Source organism: Schistocerca serialis, chromosome 2 (assembly GCF_023864345.2).
Source record: "Schistocerca serialis cubense isolate TAMUIC-IGC-003099 chromosome 2, iqSchSeri2.2, whole genome shotgun sequence".
Classification (NCBI taxonomy): domain Eukaryota; kingdom Metazoa; phylum Arthropoda; class Insecta; order Orthoptera; family Acrididae; genus Schistocerca; species Schistocerca serialis.
In genome coordinates this window covers 141,792,097-141,809,883 of record NC_064639.1, presented here as the reverse complement: position 1 = coordinate 141,809,883, position 17,787 = coordinate 141,792,097, and the positions used below count along the sequence as shown (strand labels likewise).

At 45.8% G+C, this 17,787-nt stretch overlaps 1 protein-coding gene across 1 annotated transcript in view; it reads right to left on the bottom strand.

Annotated features, from left to right (window-relative positions):
• The window catches only part of LOC126455790 (Down syndrome cell adhesion molecule-like protein 1 homolog), a 64,273-nt gene extending 47,348 nt beyond the window's left edge, over positions 1–16,925 (bottom strand). Inside the window, exons 1-3 of the mRNA XM_050091552.1 lie at positions 16,679–16,925; positions 16,328–16,566; positions 8,676–8,913 (exon numbers count right to left, since the gene is read on the bottom strand). Of these exons, the coding sequence (XP_049947509.1) occupies positions 8,676–8,913; positions 16,328–16,566; positions 16,679–16,925 (724 nt within the window). The remainder of the gene's footprint in view (positions 1–8,675; positions 8,914–16,327; positions 16,567–16,678) is intronic.
• Between the last annotated feature and the right edge of the window lie 862 nt (positions 16,926–17,787).

Genomic DNA, 17,787 nt, shown 5'->3' with positions numbered 1-17,787 from the left:
GTCAGCTCCCTTTTCTGTTCCAGTCGCGTATGGTTCGCGGGAAGAACAACTGCCGGAAAGCCTCCGTGCGCGCTCGAATCTCTCTAATATTGCATTTGTGATTTCCTCGGGAGGTATAAGTAGGGGGAAGCAATATATTCGCTACCTCATCCAGAAACGCACCCTCTCGAAACCTGGACAGCAAGCTACACCGCGATGCAGAGCGTCTATCTTGCAGAGTCTGCGAAACATCTCCGTAACGCTATGACGCTTACCAAATAACCCTGTGACGAAACGCGCCGCTTTTCTTTGGATCTTCTCTATCTCCTCCGTCAACCCGATCTGGTACGGATCCCACACTGATGAGCAATACTCAAGTATAGGTCGAATGAGTGTTTTGTAAGCCACCTCCTTTGTTGATGGACTACATTTTCTAAGGACTATCCCAATGAATCTCAACCTGGTACCCGCCTTACCAACAATTAATTTTATATGATCATTCTACTTCAATCGTTCCGTACGCATACTCGCTGATATTTTACTGAAGTAACTGCTACCAGTGTTTGTTCCGCTATCATATAATCATACAATAAAGGATCCTTCTTTCTATGTATTCGCAATACATTACATTTGTCTATGTTAAGGGTCAGTTGCCACTCCCTGCACCAAGTGTCTATCCGCTGCAGATATTCCAGCATTTCGCTGCAATTTTCTAATGTTGCAACTTCTCTGTATACTACAGCATCATCCGCGAAAAGCCGCATGGAACTTCCGACACTATCTACTAGGTCATTTATATATATTGTGAAAAGCAATAGTCCCATAACATTCCCCTGTGGCACGCCAGAGGTTACTTTAACGTCTGTAGAAGTCTCTCCATTGAGAACAACCTGCTGTGTTCTGTTTGCTAAAAACTCTTCAATCGAGCCACACAGCTGGTCTGATATTCCGTAGGCTCTTACTTTGTTTATCAGGCGACAGTGCGGAACTGTATCGAACGCCTTCCGGAATTCAAGGAAAATAGCATCTACCTGGGAGCCTGTATCTAATATTTTCTGGGTCTCAAGAACAAATAAAGCGAGTTGCGTCTCACATGATCGCTGTTTCCGGAATCGATGTTGATTCCTACAGAGTAGATTCTGGGTTTCCAGAAACGACATGATACGCGAGCAAAAAACATGTTCTAAAATTCTACAACAGATCGACGTCAGAGATATAGATATATAGTTTTGCGCATCTGCTGGACGACCCTTCTTGAAGACTTGGACTACCTGTGATCTTTTCCAGTCATTTGGAACCTTCCGTTCCTCTAGAGACTTGTGGTACACGGCTGTTAGAAGGGTGGCAAGTTCTTTCGCGTATGTCACGTAATCTATCTATCTGCTGTGACCTTCCTTGTGCTCAGTGTGCCAGATAAGGATAAGCTTCCACAACACGCATGCCAAGATAGCATACTGACTATTTACACGCACAACGCACGTGGTGTTCCTCTCTAGTGTAAACTAACTTTTCTGGGCAACACACAAAACACACAACGTTTCGGAAGGAACTAAGCCTCAAAGGCACAGGCAGGAACGTTCTTCGCACTACACAAGTCTCTCTTTTCCTTTCTTTTTTTTTTTTTAAAAAAAAAAACAAAAAAAAACTTTAATAGTGTATGTAGTTAAGAACGTATGTTGATAAGAATAATAATGGTTCAATGGCCTGGTGCAAGTATTTCTATTGGACACCACTTCGGCGACTTGTGTGTTTGTAACCTCCACAGTAATCCAACCGTGGACGGGGAACTACAATTTAAAGTGGATTTCTCATGTCGTTGAGAGATGAAAGCTACGGCAGGAGAAAAACATGGTCAGTTCGAAGTTCGATCCCGCGACTTCTTGGTTTTCAGGAACGCCATTTACCGATGGATCATCAGCCCCAAAACGTATATAAATAATTGAACTGTAGTTTCTGGTCAATGAGTTTGTGAGTACACAAAATATGTCACGTACATGGCCGTATTATTTGACAGGATTGACGTAGAACCTTAAATTATTTACACAGCCAAGAGACTGCAGATCTTAGTATTTGGCATAATTTTCATCTTGATACGTCTACCCGCTTCTGAGAAGAGGGAGTATTTATAGTTGGACAGACAGACAGGCAGACAGATACACAGACGGCCACAGAAAAGGTTTTACACCGAAGCGCCAAAGAAACTGGTATAAACATGCGTATTCAAATACAGAGATATGTAAACAGGCAGAATACGGCGCTGCGGTCGGCAACGCCTATATAAGACAACAAGCGGCTGGCGCAGTTGTTAGATCGGTTATTGCTGCTACAATGGCGGTTATCGAGATTTAAGTGAGTTTGAACGTGGTGTTATAGTCGACGCGAGAGCATCTCTGAGGTAGCGATGAAGTGGGGATATTCCCGTACGCCCATTTTACGAGTGTACCGCGAGTATCAGGAATCCGTTAAAACATCAAATCTCCGACATCGCTCTGGCCGGAAAAAGATCCTGCAAGAAGGGGACCAACGACTATCGAATAGAATCGTTCAGTGTTGCAGAAGTGCAACACTTTCGCAGATTGCTACAGATTTGAATGCTGGACCATCAGAAAGCGCCAGCGTGCGATCCATTCAACGAATCATCATCGATATGGGCTTTCGGAGCCGGAAGCCCACTCGTGTAACCTTGTTGACAGAACGACACAAAGCTTTACGCCTCGCCTGGGCCCGTCAACAGCGACATTCGACTTGAGCCGTGGAAAAATTGCTGTTTTGAACAGTGCACCGCAGCGCGTTGTGTGAAGCAGTCGCCCTTTGTTTCTGGCGGTGGCGCCGCTGTGGCAGTCGCAACTTTGGTGTCTCCCTCTGGTGGAAAAGGGGAAAGGTTGCCTGTTCACGTGCATTTTAGGGGCGCCATGAGCTCGGCAGGGGGATTGGTCACCACCGCCAGATCCCCGTTCGACTCCAACCTCTCCTTCCCGACCCCACCGAACACCTGATCCTTAGTCTCTTCTTCCCCGGCCTTGCCGTTACCTGCGCCACCATCTATGTCCGCCCTAACGCCCCTATTCCCTTCGACTTCCTCTCCCACATCGACCGTACCTTCTCCTCCCACGTGATCGCCGCCGACCTCAACATCCATAGTCGTTCCGCCGCCCAGTTACAGCGGTGGCATCGGTTCCTCTCCTCCCTTCAAGGCGACCTCATCCCCATTCCCCAGCACACCCGTCCCGAATCCGATTCCACTCCTGATGTTATCCTCTCCTCCCCCAACCTCCTTGGCCGCATAACGGTGGATGTCCTGGAGCCTATTGGTAGCGACCATCTCCCTGTCCTCCTCACCATTTCAGACGGTCGTCGCCCCCGCCCCGACCCTCGTAATGACCCTCCCCCTAAGTACGTCCATGACTATTCCCGTGCCGACTGGAATGCCTACCGGGATACCCTTTCCACCCAGGTCGATAGCCACCCATTCACCTACCACCACCCTGACGATGTCACCCATGCCGCCTCCTTTCTCCAGCACACCTTGTCTGAGGCCGTGGAGGCCCACGTCCCTACTGTCGCCATCCACCGCCACCGTCCTACCTTACCCCCACAGGCCGTCCTCCTCCTCCGTGAATCCCGTCGTCTCTACCGTGCCTTCCTCCGCACGCGTGACCCGGACACACTACGACGTCACCAGCAACTCCAGCGACACGTTCGTAATTTGCTCGCGGCTAAGAAACGCCGGGACTGGCGACAGACATGCACCCGTTTAAATGCTACCCTACCAATCAACTCGTCCAAGTTCTGGTCGGCCTTCCGTCGCCTTACCGGAACTAAACCCTCCCCCTATTATCCTCTTCTCCATGATGATCACCCTTTCCCTGACACCCTTAGTAAGGCAAATCACTTTGGCTCCTACCTCTCCGATGTATTTTCCATCCCCGATGATCCCCAGTTCGATTACTCCCTCTTCCCGGATATCCGCGATCGAACTGACACCTCTGTCCCTCCCCTCGCTCCTGGTTTCCAGTACTTGAACAACATTGCACACACGGAACTCAATGCCCCAATCACCACACAGGATCTCATTGATACACTCCGCACAAAACGCAACACCGCTCCTGGTCACGATCGTGTCACCTACTGTCACCTTCGTGAAGCTCCTGTCTCTTTCCTCTCCACCCTGGCCAGGCTCTACAATGTAGTCCTGTCCACCGATTACTACCCCGACCTGTGGAAAACCTCCCGTATCCTCATGTTCCTTAAACCTGGCAAACCGCCGTCCGCCGTCTCCTCCTACCGTCCCATTAGCCTTACCTCGGTCTTCAGCAAGGTCCTGGAATCTATCCTCACCCGACGCATCCACCGGCATCTCCGCCAGCACAGCCTCCTTCCCGTAACCCAGTGTGGCTTTCGTCTGTCCTTCTCTTCCGACGACCTTCTCCTTCACCTCACTCATCTCCTTTCCGAACAGCTTATTTCCCGTCGCTCCGCAATCTTCCTCTCCCTGGACCTCGAACGTGCTTATGACCGTGTATGGCATTCCGGTCTCCTCTTCAAGCTCCAAACCTTCGCCCTTCCCATTAACTACGTCCGTCTGATCGGCTCCTTTCTCTCCCGCCGTCCTTCCTATGTCACCATCCATAACACAGATTCCTACACCTTTTTCCCCTCTGCCGGTGTGCCCCAAGGCTCCGTCCTCTCCCCCCTTCTGTACCTTTTGTACACGGCGTACATGCCGCCGCCGTCACCCCCCGTCCACCTTCTCCAGTTTGCCGATGACACCGCCTTCCTTGCCTTTGCCCCCATCCTGCAGCGCTCCCATCTTGACCGGTTCACCGCTTGGTGCAACCAGTGGTTGCTCGTCAATCCCTCCAAAACCCAGGCGATCATTGCAGGCAAAACCACCCCTTCCTTCCGCCTCCTTGATTTCTATCTCACCATCTATAGCCGTCCTATCGCCCTCACTCCCACCCTTAAGTACCTTGGCGTCACCCTCGACCGTTGCCTCTCCTGGACTCCCCACCTCCAGACAATCCAAGCCAAGGCACGCTCCCGACTTAGCCTCCTTAAGCTCCTCTCCGGCCGTACGTGGGGTGTGGACCCCTCCACCATCCTCCACACCTATAAATCCCTCATCCGCCCTATCCTTTGTTATGCCCATCTGGCTTGGATCTCTGCCCCCCCTACCTTTTATAAATCCCTCCAAATCCTTGAACGTCATGCTCTCCGCCTCGCCTATCGCATCTGTCTCCCCTCCCCCACGCGGATCCTGTACGCTCTCATCCCCTTCCCCCACCTCCTCCTTTTCCTTGAAAGGATATGGATCCTGTACACCTCCCGTAAACTCGATCCTCCTCACCCACTCGTCTCCCCAATTCTCTCCCACCCCCGCCCGCTGCCGCACCTGTATTCTCACGTCCCACCCGGTCTCCATCTCTCAACCCTCCTCACCCTCTCCCAAGGTGGCTTCCACCAGCTCCCCCTCCCTGATGATGTCCTCCTCCACTCCATCTACCCCTCCTATCAACTTTGACCCTGCCCCCCCACTTCCGGTGTCCTTTCCTTTAGGCACCCTCCCTCCCTTCTCTTCCCTTCCCTTCTCTTTCCTTTTCCCCCGTCCCGTCCCTCCACCCCTCTTCCCCCGGGCTTCCTCCCCCCCCTTCCTCCCTCCCCCTATCTCCCCTGCCTGTGGCATCTCTGCTCCCCCCTCTTTCTCTCCCACTCCCCTTCCTCCTCCTCCTCTCTTGGCAGGTCCCCGGACTCGCACACGCCCAGTGAACATTCGCGCGCCGTAGGTCATCGCCATTAGTGTCTCGTGTGTGTGCCTTCGTTTGTGTTTAGTGTTTGTTCGCCGGAACGCCGCCACTGTTCACGTGTACCATCGCCATCATCCCTGTTTTGTGCGCCGTGTCAACTAGTGTCAGTGATGTTTTCTCGTCAGGCGTGAACGGTTTTTTGTTTTTTGGTGTCTACATTGTTTTGCCCACCATTTTTTGATTGTATTCTCTGTGTCCCCTCTATTTATTCCTTATGGTAAAACTCAAGGCTGAAGAGCGGCGTACTCAGCTGCTGTCAGCCTGCCTTGTGTAAGGTGATAAAAATTACAATAAAGAGAAAAAAAAAAAAACTCGGCAGGGGGGCAGTCTGTCAGTCTCGGTGAGGCTGGTCAGTTGGTCAGCCGCGTCAGTGTGGGGCAGTCAGTGTCTGTCTGTCGTCCGGAGTGCTAGTACGCGTTAGGCTGCCAGTCTGCTCGAGTTTGCTCAGGCTATGGGCATTGGCGGTTGGATTGATCGGTTGGTCGGTCGCGCACTGGGACACAAGATGACTTGTCCGTCTTGAGCGTTGGTGCATGTGAAGTCGCCACGTCAGTCCAGTGGCCCGCGCCGTATAGCGAGGGGTAGTGGCTTCGTGGCCGACACGAGAGCAACGGGAGTCAACCCACGACATCGGTCTGGCCGGCGCGAGCTGCGACGCCGTGAGACGGGAGTTCGGCTACGCCAGGTCTTCGCCAGACATCGCAGTTTATGAAAAGTTAAGTGATTCGTGATATGTGTTTCATTTACTTGTTAAATTCTATTTGTGTTCTTGGTCAGTCTCTCGTCCCCAATTTACTCGTCTGTCTCTCGTCCGCATTTGTTGGGCAGTTAGTGTCTGTCTGTCGGTCTGCCCTACGTTAATAGCTGCCTCTGTCATGTTTGTCGGATTAGGTGTTAACGAATTTATTGCTTAAGGTGTAAAGGCCAGAGTGGCCGAGCGGTTCTAGGCGCTACAGTCTGGAACCGCAAGTCCGCTACGGTCGCAGGTTCAAACCCTGCCTCGGGCATGGATGTGTGTGTTGTCCTTAGGTTAGTTAGATTTAAGTAGTTCTAAGTTCTAGGGGACTGCTGACCTCTAGCCGGCCGAAGTGGCCGTGCGGTTAAAGGCGCTGCAGTCTGGAACCGCAAGTCCGCTACGGTCGCAGGTTCGAATCCTGCCTCGGGCATGGATGTTTGTGATGCCCTTAGGTTAGTTAGGTTTAACTAGTTCTAAGTTCTAGGGGACTAATGACCTCAGCAGTTGAGTCCCATAGTGCTCAGAGCCATTTGAACCATTTTTTGCTGACCTCAGAAGTTAGGTCCCATAGTGCTCAGAGCCATTTTTTGAAATATGTTTTTATCTTGCCTATCATCTTGCGAGGTGGTATATGTGTAATGTAGAGCATGTTGGTACATTTTATGTGAAACTGCATTTCACCGATTTTATTTAAATGGTATTTTCGGTATATAAAGTTGCCACCCTTCCACCGTAAGAGTCTTTTAAAAACAAGTTCCACTTTCGGTGGCAAATATTTTTGATGTGAATGTTTGGTACCATTTACATCCCGCTTACGGGTTGCATAGTTTATGTGTTTGTGTGAATTGTTAAAATTTTTAGTTTAAAGTAATCTGGTGTGGTGTAGTCTTCCAGAGGTTGTAGTGAGCGGTCGTGACTACGGCCGTGTTAAAAATTTGTTGAAAAAATTTTTTTAAAAATTTGTTTCATCAGTTACCAATTGGCAACCACTTCGACGCTCACGTAATGTGATAAAATTTGTTAATGTTCTTGACGAATCGCTAATAAATAAAGTAAATTCTTAAGAAAAGGTTTTGAAAGTAAATTCACGGTTCAGGACTGCTGATGACTGGAAACATGCTGCCTGGTCGAACGAGTCACATTTCAAATTGTACCGAGTGGATGGACGTACACGGTTATGCAGACAACCTTACGAATCCATGGCGTCTGCATATTAGCAGGGGACTGTTCAAGCTGGTGGAGGATCTGTAATGATGTGGGGCGTGTGCAGTTACAGTGATATGGGAGCCCTGATACGTCTAGATACGACTCTGACAGGTGACACACACGTTAGCATCCTGTCTGATCACCTGCATTAATTCATGTCCGTTGTGCATTGCGACTGACTTGGGGAATTCCAGCAGGACAATAAGACGCTCTACACGCCCAGAATTGCTACAGAGTGCCTCCAGGAACACTCTTCTGAGTTTAAACATTTCCGATGGCAACCAGACTCCCAGACATGAACATTATTGACCATATCTGAGCTGCCTTGCAACGTGCTGTTCAGAAGAGATCTCCACCCCTTCGTACTCTTACAGATTTATGGACAGCCCTGCAGCATTCACAGTGTCAGTTCCTTCAGTCACTACTTCAGACATTAGTAGAGCCCATGCCACGCCGTGTTGCGGCACTTCTGCGTGCTCGCGGGGGCCCTACACGATATTAAGCAGGTGTATCAGTTTCTTTGCCTATTCAGTGCATAAGAGTGCCGTTGTTACCGACTAAGGTACAGAACCCTAAAAATTATTGTAAAAGGAGCAGTTAGCTACCTGATGATAGTATCATGTAGTCAAAGCGCGCCGGATCAACAGATATTGGAAAATAAACATGACCGAAACTGAGAAAGTCTTATAACTGTAGATACTATTCAAGTATTTCATTTTCTTATTGCAGGTGAAGGAGAACAGAAATGGTGAGATCAGCCCTAAATGCAGTCTCTATGGTCTTAGCTACAAACAATTTTTTTCGCAAACGATTTTAATATTTTGATCATTAGAAAGCATTTTAGACGAATAACTAACGTAAAATGTAAAGTAATTGATAACAACGACATAGCAGAAATGCAAAGTAACACCACGCTTTACGATCCTCAGAGCTCACCAGAGCAGACTCACCGTCTTCATCTGTCATGGCGGTAACTTCTGGGCTCTTGGGACCTGCTCCAGCCTTATTGTACGCCTGTATCAGAACCGTGTACTCTGTGAACTTCTGCAGGTTGGTGAGGAGGCCTTGCAGCGGCATTCCTGGAATTACTTCGAACGTCTTGTAATGGAATGCATCAGAAGAGTTTGTTTTTCTGTAGCCAATGTAGTATCCCAGAATTTCTCCATTTTGAAATTTCTCTTCTGGTGGCTGTAAAGTTGAAAAAAAGAACTTAGTTATATCATTGATGAGTAAGCTTGTGTAATCAGTGTATGCCACATTCGAAAACTCACTATTTATACAGTTGTTAAGGGCACTTATGCGAAAAGTGAATGCAGGTGTGCTAGAGAAATCGCAATGCAAACAGGTTATTGCACTAAGTCTAACGCTAGTGTATTTTTATAAAAGTAGGTACAAATAGTTACCTAAGAAATGCAAAATTAACATTAATCAATGTGGCAGGCAAACTCCGCTTAGGGCTGAAAAGTAACGGTGGGACCGTGGAAACGCTAAGAAATGGCATGCCGCCATTTTCTCTCTTTCTTGAGAGGGTACCTGTCACCGTACATACCACGCTATCACCTTAGTTCACACGGCTAACAAAGAAAGTTGTTTTACCACTCTGGTAGGAATAAAACAACATTTTAAATTATATTGTACATATTGTATAAGGAACATCGGATTTGTTGGAAATTAAAATTCCACTCGACAGCAGTAGTGCCAGAAATATTTTTCACCCAGTATTTCTATGAATTCGAAGACTTTTCGCGAAATCGGATACGTTTTAATTGATTCCTGGTGAAACACTGTGTATCATATTAATTAAACGAAAATCGTTTTTGCCTTGTTTCACGAACTTTATTATTATTGTATGACCTAGGTTTCGGATTATAAGACCATTGTCTAGTACACAACTGACCCAAAAAATGGAAAACAAGCAAAAATAAACACGCCTAATTCTTAAAGTATCGATTCATGATAAACCATAAAAAGTTGTCTGTTGCCAAATTTAACACAGATACATTTACAGCCTACAGGTTTCATTGCGACATTATTTACAGTAACTATGAACAAATATATACTGCCTTGGTGCTCCGTGCACAGGAATGAGAATTTGTGTTATAATCTAATTATGGATGAAAGCACCAAGGTTGTTCTTCTATATAGAAGTCGTAAGGTGTCTAAAAGGGGCGAATAACTGAACTGAGTTTCCTCATTCAATAGTGAAGATGGGGATACACATCTGTTTTTTTCCTACTATCCTGATTGACTGAGCTTTGTACCGTTTCCCTCCGTATGTAAAACTTTTGCATCTCTTATTTATTTATGGTTTTGGTTTAAGCAATGTTCGGCGAAGGAAGAATCAGTCTTCTATAATTTGCAGCTTTACCGTACAATTAATTCACCATAGAAATTGAAAACATTTCCATCTGGAAACAGACTGACAGCGGCTATTTTATTTATCTTTGGAATTCGTACGATCGCCTGCCACTCAGACGAAGTGATACATCCTGATTAATGTCATAGTTTTTCATACTGTACGGATGCCAATGTTTCGAGAATTTAGCTCGAACTAGGCAAATTATAAGCCACCGTAGAATAATGGTTACTTTGAGTGACTTGTGTGCGTTTAACAAGGGGACCACACACCTCGTCATCACTGATGTTGTCCAAATGTATGGTAATATGCATGGCTTGACGAGAAATGAAGACGACAGAAGTGGAAGCTCTAGATGACAAAGAATTAAGAAAGAAATAGCATTTTTGGCGCGGGTCGGGTGATGTATGAGCCATTTGTGTTTTCGTAGCTTCCAGCTAGCGGGTGAAGCAGCGGAAATAGTGCAGAACAATAATCTGAAGGTCGTAGTTGAAGCTCCTTGCTGAAATTTATTTTTATCTTAAGTTTTTACGTTACTTACACTGCAAATAAATCTAAATAATGCTCAATATATCGTAGCTATTAAAATTTTCATAAAAGACATAAAAAAGACAAGGAAAATTTGGGATTGCAAATAAATGTACAGTAAGGGATTATATGGCGTATACAAGAACTTCGTACGTAAAATTACATAATTCTATTACTTTAAAGCTGATGATATTCGAGTGCTGAGGTAATATTCATCGGAAAAGCAAGGGAAGCAATAGTTTTTTCGGCGTCTTGCACCTGTTTCAAACTCTGCAGTTTTGCAGCTACGTGGTCGTTTTAAAATTAATACAGATAAATAAACTTGGTTTTACATTCATAAAAGATTCTCACTCAGCGCATAGTTTAGCAACAAATCACTCGTAATGCATTATTTCGCTAAATACTGGCGATGATAGCTACAGTTCTACAATGAAATATGTTTTAAGTCTTTTCGGTATGTGCTTCTGTTTATTTCTCGATGAAGTAAGAGCAGCTTTTTTCACAAATTCTTTACCTGACGAAAGAAATACGCACCGCAGAGATGCATTAGATGCCGAGGGCTGCTCGAAGACGAAAGTAAACTAACGGAATACCTTACGCTGTACGCTTTTATTACCATTCCTTCTTGGAATGTTACTTGCAGAGTCCACGAGTCCAGATTCCTCGTGGACGCTGTAAGTACAATCCTCTCTTGGAAATTCATTTACAATCTCAACTCTCCTCTGCCTTTCCTTTTCTTGCCTTTTATGGAAAAATTAAATGCAATATATTGAGCATTATTTCCGACTATTGGTAGTGTAATTATCGTAAAAATTGAAAATAAAAGAAAGTTTGAGCATAGGGGCTTGAAGCCACGACCCTCAGATTTCCGCAGCGCCGATCGGTGCCTGAATCCTACGTTAACATAAATGGCTCGTGGCACCCCCGACCAGCGCCAAAAAGACTATTCTTTTTTCTAAACCCTTGGCCATCAGGGTCTCCCACTTCCACCACTTTCATTTCTGGCCAAGTTCTGCATATACCATAAATTTTGAGGAAATCGGTGATGACGAGTAGACGCGGTCCCTTGTAAGTGTTTCTGTGTGCAAGAATGTAAATACGAAATTACTTTAATCATTAAGCTAATTCCATCATTCCTGCGGTTTTGGTACACAAAACTATCCATTCCTTTAAGAAGAGATTCATTCATTCTCTTGTATCCATGAATACATAATGTTAATATTTAGGCACCATAAGATTTTTACTTTGTAGCGTCATAAATTCTCTCTGAACAAAACATACAAAAAAACATAGCCAAGTATAATATTAAGTTATATGTCTTGTAAACAACAGCATAAATTTTATCAATTTAACTTACGAAAGTTCTTTAATAATGCCATTTAAATAGAACTTGGACTTATTTTCACGTTACTTTGACATTCTGACACTTTTAAGAAATAATTATTTAGACACATTGTTGTGAAAATTATATGTTTCAATATGTTGTCGGTTATCCATTCTTTTGCATCATTTCTTTAAAACGCTGCGGTGTACTGCTAATGATGTTTTTTAAATAGTCAGTACACAGACCGTGCCACTCTTCTTTCAATCGACGTTTCACAGTTTCTTTGGAAGGTAATGGTGTGTTTTAATACGTCCTCCCCCCACATTCTTAATACGTTGAGGTCAGATGATTGAGGTGGTGGTTGTGAGACTTTCGGGAAATTGTACATCAAATATCTCTGCACAATTCGAGCCTTAGGTTTCTGGTCATTTTCCTAGTAAAATTTGAACGTATTTGATATTCCCATTTTTTTCAGCATATTTGCGTAAAATGTAGTTTAATGTGTTCAGATATATTTTTCCGTAACATTGACGATGAACACTAATTCACGTGGTCCAAATGTAGATATATTGCCCCAGAGAAGAACAGTGCCACCTCCACGCTTTACGGTCGAGTTAACAATTGTGACTTTAAATACTTCATTCTCCTTCCGGCGCCACCACCCTTCGTCCATCTGACGCAAAAATTGTCGGTGAAAATGACATTTCTCCACCATGTTTCTTCCTTCGTAATAAGCTCTTTAGCGAAGTCCCATCTCTTCCTTCGATTTTGTTGATTCACGTACGGATCTTCCTAGCCACTCTTCCATTGCAGCGACTCCCCTCAATGCTCTGCGAATCGTCTGAGGATGTACAATGCCTTCTTTCCAGTCTCGTTTAGAATCTCACTTGCTAATTTGGGCGCACTGAGTGCACTTTTCTTCTTTATTTTTCGCATTACGATGGTTGCACAGAAAGTAATGCACCGCATTTTTTTCTTCAACAATTTTTTATTGCCCATGAGAATTACACACACGAAAGAACGGTGTTTTATCTACATACCTTATGTTTCCACGTAATCTCTATCCCGTTCTATGGCCTTCCTCTAGCGCGGAACAAAGGCGTGTATGCCCTGTCGGTACCAATCGTTGTCCGAGTGGCGTAATTGCATCCACACTTCCTTTTCTGATTGACAGATGCAGCGCCAACGGCCGAGTCGTAATGCGTGTGTCCTGGCGAATGACAACATCAGCTCAGTGCAACATGTCAGGTGTGACAGCCTGGATGGTAGCTGTTGAAATACTTTTCGGGATGTGAGGTCGTGGTCCAAGAACTTTTCTGCTCCTTACGTTTCGTCCAGGCTGCGCTGGACTTCCTCAGAGTCGGCAAGACTCAGCGGAGCAGCGCCTCTGAGGAAGTCCAGCGCAGCCTGGACGAAACGTAAGGAGCAGAAAAGTTCTTGGACCACGACCTCACATCCCGAAAAGTACATCAACAGCTATGTCATCCGGTCGTGAAAGCCTTCATTCTACAGCCTGGATGGTCTCCTCGACCGCTGCAAATCGTGCAGCTCCGACGAACAGCCTATGTGATGACCTCATCCTCCGTGCCTAGCGACTAACTGTACTTCTGTCGACAGTAAATGCTCAACAGAATTTGCACTAGCGTTTGTGAATATTCCCCACAGGTTCTTTCTCTGCGGAGAGAAATTCAATGACACTGCAGCTACGCTATCTTTCAGAAGTGACGGAAACTAGGCGTGCTCACTTAGGAGACTTCAACTAATATATACGTAGCGTTTCGATGCGTAGCATTGTTTTCGGTTGAGAAAAAAATGCGGTGCATTACTTTCTGGTCAGCCCTCGTAGATTCCTCTTGTCACGAGCATCCAACTTAGTTGGTTGGTCCTTATAATGTTTAGAATCTATACGGTCCTCGTTTATGAACCTTATGATGATAGCTGGCACAGTACTGCTGCTCTTGTTGAGCATGGCAGAAGTTTGTTTATATGATTTCCCTTTGGCCTTTCGAAAAATTACTAGTTCTTGTATATCAAAAGTGGTATTACTTTTGCGTGACAATGTACCGTCTGGAAAGTCGAACGCGCTGTAGGTGAATACTGCGCTCTAACTCAGAGTATGTAACTTGGCGTGAACGATCAAACCAGGTGCTACACTGCCGGGTGTCCGAATATTATAGTAACTTGAAAATACGCTTATGCTCATAAATGAAGGGTAATGCAGAACGTGGTGCCACACAACGTGGCATTAGACAAAACTGGCGCTAATAACGTAGGCACATAGGGAACATACACGACACAGATCTGTAAGTCCAGGTATTGGTGCTAAGCTGAGAAAACCGTCCTGAAACACATGTGCTACAAAACGCCACTGTTTCCTGCCCATGTACCCCGACATCAATATGGGATATGTTCATGCGCATGTACACAGGCCGCACAACGTGTTGGCATACTCTGGATCAGGTGGTCGAGCAGCTGCTGGGGTACAGCCTCCCATTCTTGCACCAGTGCCTGTCGGAGCTCCTGAAGTGTCCTAGGGGTTTGAAGACGTGCAGCGATACGTCGACAGAGAGCATCCCAGACGTGCTCGATGGGGTTTAGGTCTGGAGAAAAGGCAGGCCACTCCATTCACCTGATATCTTCTGTTTCAAGGTACTCCTCCACGATGGCAGCTCGGTGGGGCCGAGCGTTATCATCCAGCAGGAGGAAGGTGGGGTGCACTGCACCTCTGAAAAGGCGGATATACTGGTGCAAAATGACATCCCGGTACACCTGACCTCTTCGTCCCTCTCTAAAGACATCCAGGGGTGTACGTGCACCAATCATAATCCCACCCCACACCATCGAACCACGACCTCCATACAGGTCCCTTTCAAGGACATTATGGGGTTGGTATCTGGTTCCTGGTTCACGGCAGATGAAAACACGGTGAGAATCACTGTTCAGACTATACCAGGATTCGTCCGTGAACATAAACTGAGACCACTGTTCCAATGACCATGTACTGTGTTCTTGACACCAGGCTTTACGGGCTCTCCTGTGACCAGGGGTCAGTGGAATACACCTTGCAGGTCTGTGGGCGAATAAACCACGTCTGTTCAGTCGTCTGTATTCTGTGTGTCTGGAGAAAACTGTTCCAGTGGCTGCGGTAAGGTCCCAAGTGATGCTACCTGCAGTACTCCGTGGCCGTCTGCGGGCACTGATGTTGAGATATGTCTTCTTGCGTTGTTGTACACTGTGGGCGTCCTGTACTGTAGTGCCTGGACACGTTTCATGTCTGCTGGAATCGTTGCCACAATCTTGAGATCACACTTTGTGGCACACGGAGGACCCGTGCTACGGCCTGCTGTGTTTGACCAGCCTCCAGTCGTCCTAGTATTCTAGCCCCCATAACGTCATCAATATGTGTTCTTTGAGCCATTTTCAATACACAATCACCATTAGCACGTTGCAAAACGTCTGCAAACTTACTCGCTGCACCATACTCTCACATGGAGCAACACACCTCTGCGTATGTGAACTGCTGCCAGCGGCACCGTGCGACGACCGCAGGTCAAATGCACCGCATGGTCATACCCCGAAGTGATTTATGTGGTGTCACCGCCAGACACCACACTTGCTAGGTGGTAGCCTTTTAAATCGGCCTCGGTCCGCTAGTATACGACGGACCCGCGTGTCGCCACTGTCAGTAATTGCAGACCGAGCGCCGCCACACGGCAGGTCTAGAGAGACGTACTGGCACTCGCCCCAGTTGTACAGCCGACGTTCATAGCTACAGTTCACTGACAACTACGCTCTCATTTGCCGAGACGATAGTTAGCATAGCCTTCAGCTACAATTGCTACGACCGAGGAAGGCGCCATAATCCTTTGCTATATATATTGTGGTTATAACATGTATCATCAAGAGCGATGTTCTACAAATGTGGATTAAAGTTAAGTATTCCAGAAGCTACGTACTTTTCTTTATAGCATTCATTACGTATCCTGTTTCAGACCTCACGCCAGCCTGCGTGAGTTTAAACGCGTGCCTTTCGGTTACCCGTCACTGTGGACTGGCTGTCTTGTCAGTCCACAACAATTTAAACCCGGAAACCGCCCAACAGAGCGTTGTTTCAGCATGTATCAGCATTATTGTTAATTTATGAGCATGAGTGTGGAATGGTGTTTTATTTAAATGGTATTATTCAACAAATGTTATTTGTTGTGTAAAAAATGCTATTACTTATTGAATACTATTACTTACTGGACATTTACCTCTAATATTTTTATCTAGTTAATAATGAAGTTATGATGCTTCAAAGCAAAAATCTGATAGTGTGCAAATATTAACGCTACTCACTGTATCTCTTTGCTTTCAGTACATTGCTCCCTAGGCGTTTTAAACTTGGAACGTACCTTCCATGTAACAAAAAGACTCTCTGAACTTTTCGTCCTAGCTTTCACATCCCTGGGTGGGGATTCAGGGGGCTCCTCCATTGTGGTGACCGAGAGCGCTCTGGTCGCATTGGACGTTCCCACGGAGTTGCTAGCGAGGGCCCTGAACTGGTAAACTCGGGCGGGCAGAAGGCCCGCCACGGTCACGTTTTGCTGGCCTGCTTGCACCAGCACCTGGGCAACATTCCAATGCCATGTAACTGCCAACAGACACACAAACTGGAAGAAATTACACAACAATGTCAGTCACGATGAGATTCCGCAAAAAATCTTCAAAAGCTAGAGCACGCTAACAGTTCGGCGACCACATACCTGAGGCGTTCTTGTACTGGACCACGTAGTGCGTTATGCGGCTGTTCCCGTCGTACGGCTGTTCCCAGCTCAGACTCACACTGCGGCTACTGTAGTTGGAAACGTGGAAGTTCAGCGGAGTGTCTGGCGGCTCTTGAACTACCAGCAGGATTTCTGATCTGTCTGTCCCGTACTTGTTCGACGCGACACAAACAAAATGTGTCGTATCCGTTCGCTCTACGCGTTTGAATTCCAGTTTGGATGTCATTCCATTACGTGTTGCTATCTCTTCTGCAGTAACTCTTTCGTGACGAGTAGCATCAAAAGGGTGGCCATTCTGAAACCAGTTTATGGTGACAGGTTTGTCCCCATCGGCGGTACAGTCAAGCGTTGCTGAACTTCCTTTGACCGCTGTGATATTTTGAAACGGTCTATGAAATCTTGCCGGCACTGAAAATAAAGTAAAATACCCAGTTACTTCAATGTATTTAGATCATTACGAAATGAATGTAATTGCTAGAGAATATATCTGAATATATCTGTTGCAGCAACTAATGTATGTAATGTGGTAGTTGCCAGAAAGGAGTTAATGTATTGTATGTTGTTCATAGCAGGTATGAAATATGGCTCGTTTAGACATTCAAGAACATACACTTATACACACACGGAACCACGTAAATATAAAATTTCATTGTTTTTAGAGCACATGTAATTTTCCTAAAGGCATGTAATTTGCTATCCAGTTTTAAGGTTCCTTGATATGAATTATGTAACATGTGCTACAGTTAAGCATTTATATATAGGGTGATCCAAAACGAAATAACATACTGTAATTGTTTATACAGACAAACTGTGAACGACAGAAACACATTGCGCATCTCACTTCAAGAGAAAGGATCAAAGCTTTATGTTCGCTCAGACACTCAACGTAAGCACGATGTCAATAGAACGAAACACCAATCCAAGTTGAAAAGATTTCATTTTTCATTCGATGTCTGGTTTCGGGCCGAAACTCATTTTAAAATCAAACTACAGGGCAGAAAACAAAATTTACACTCATGCGTAATACATTTATTACCAAATTCTTAAGCATATGCCAAAGATATAGAACGCCTCGTTTTAAACTTACA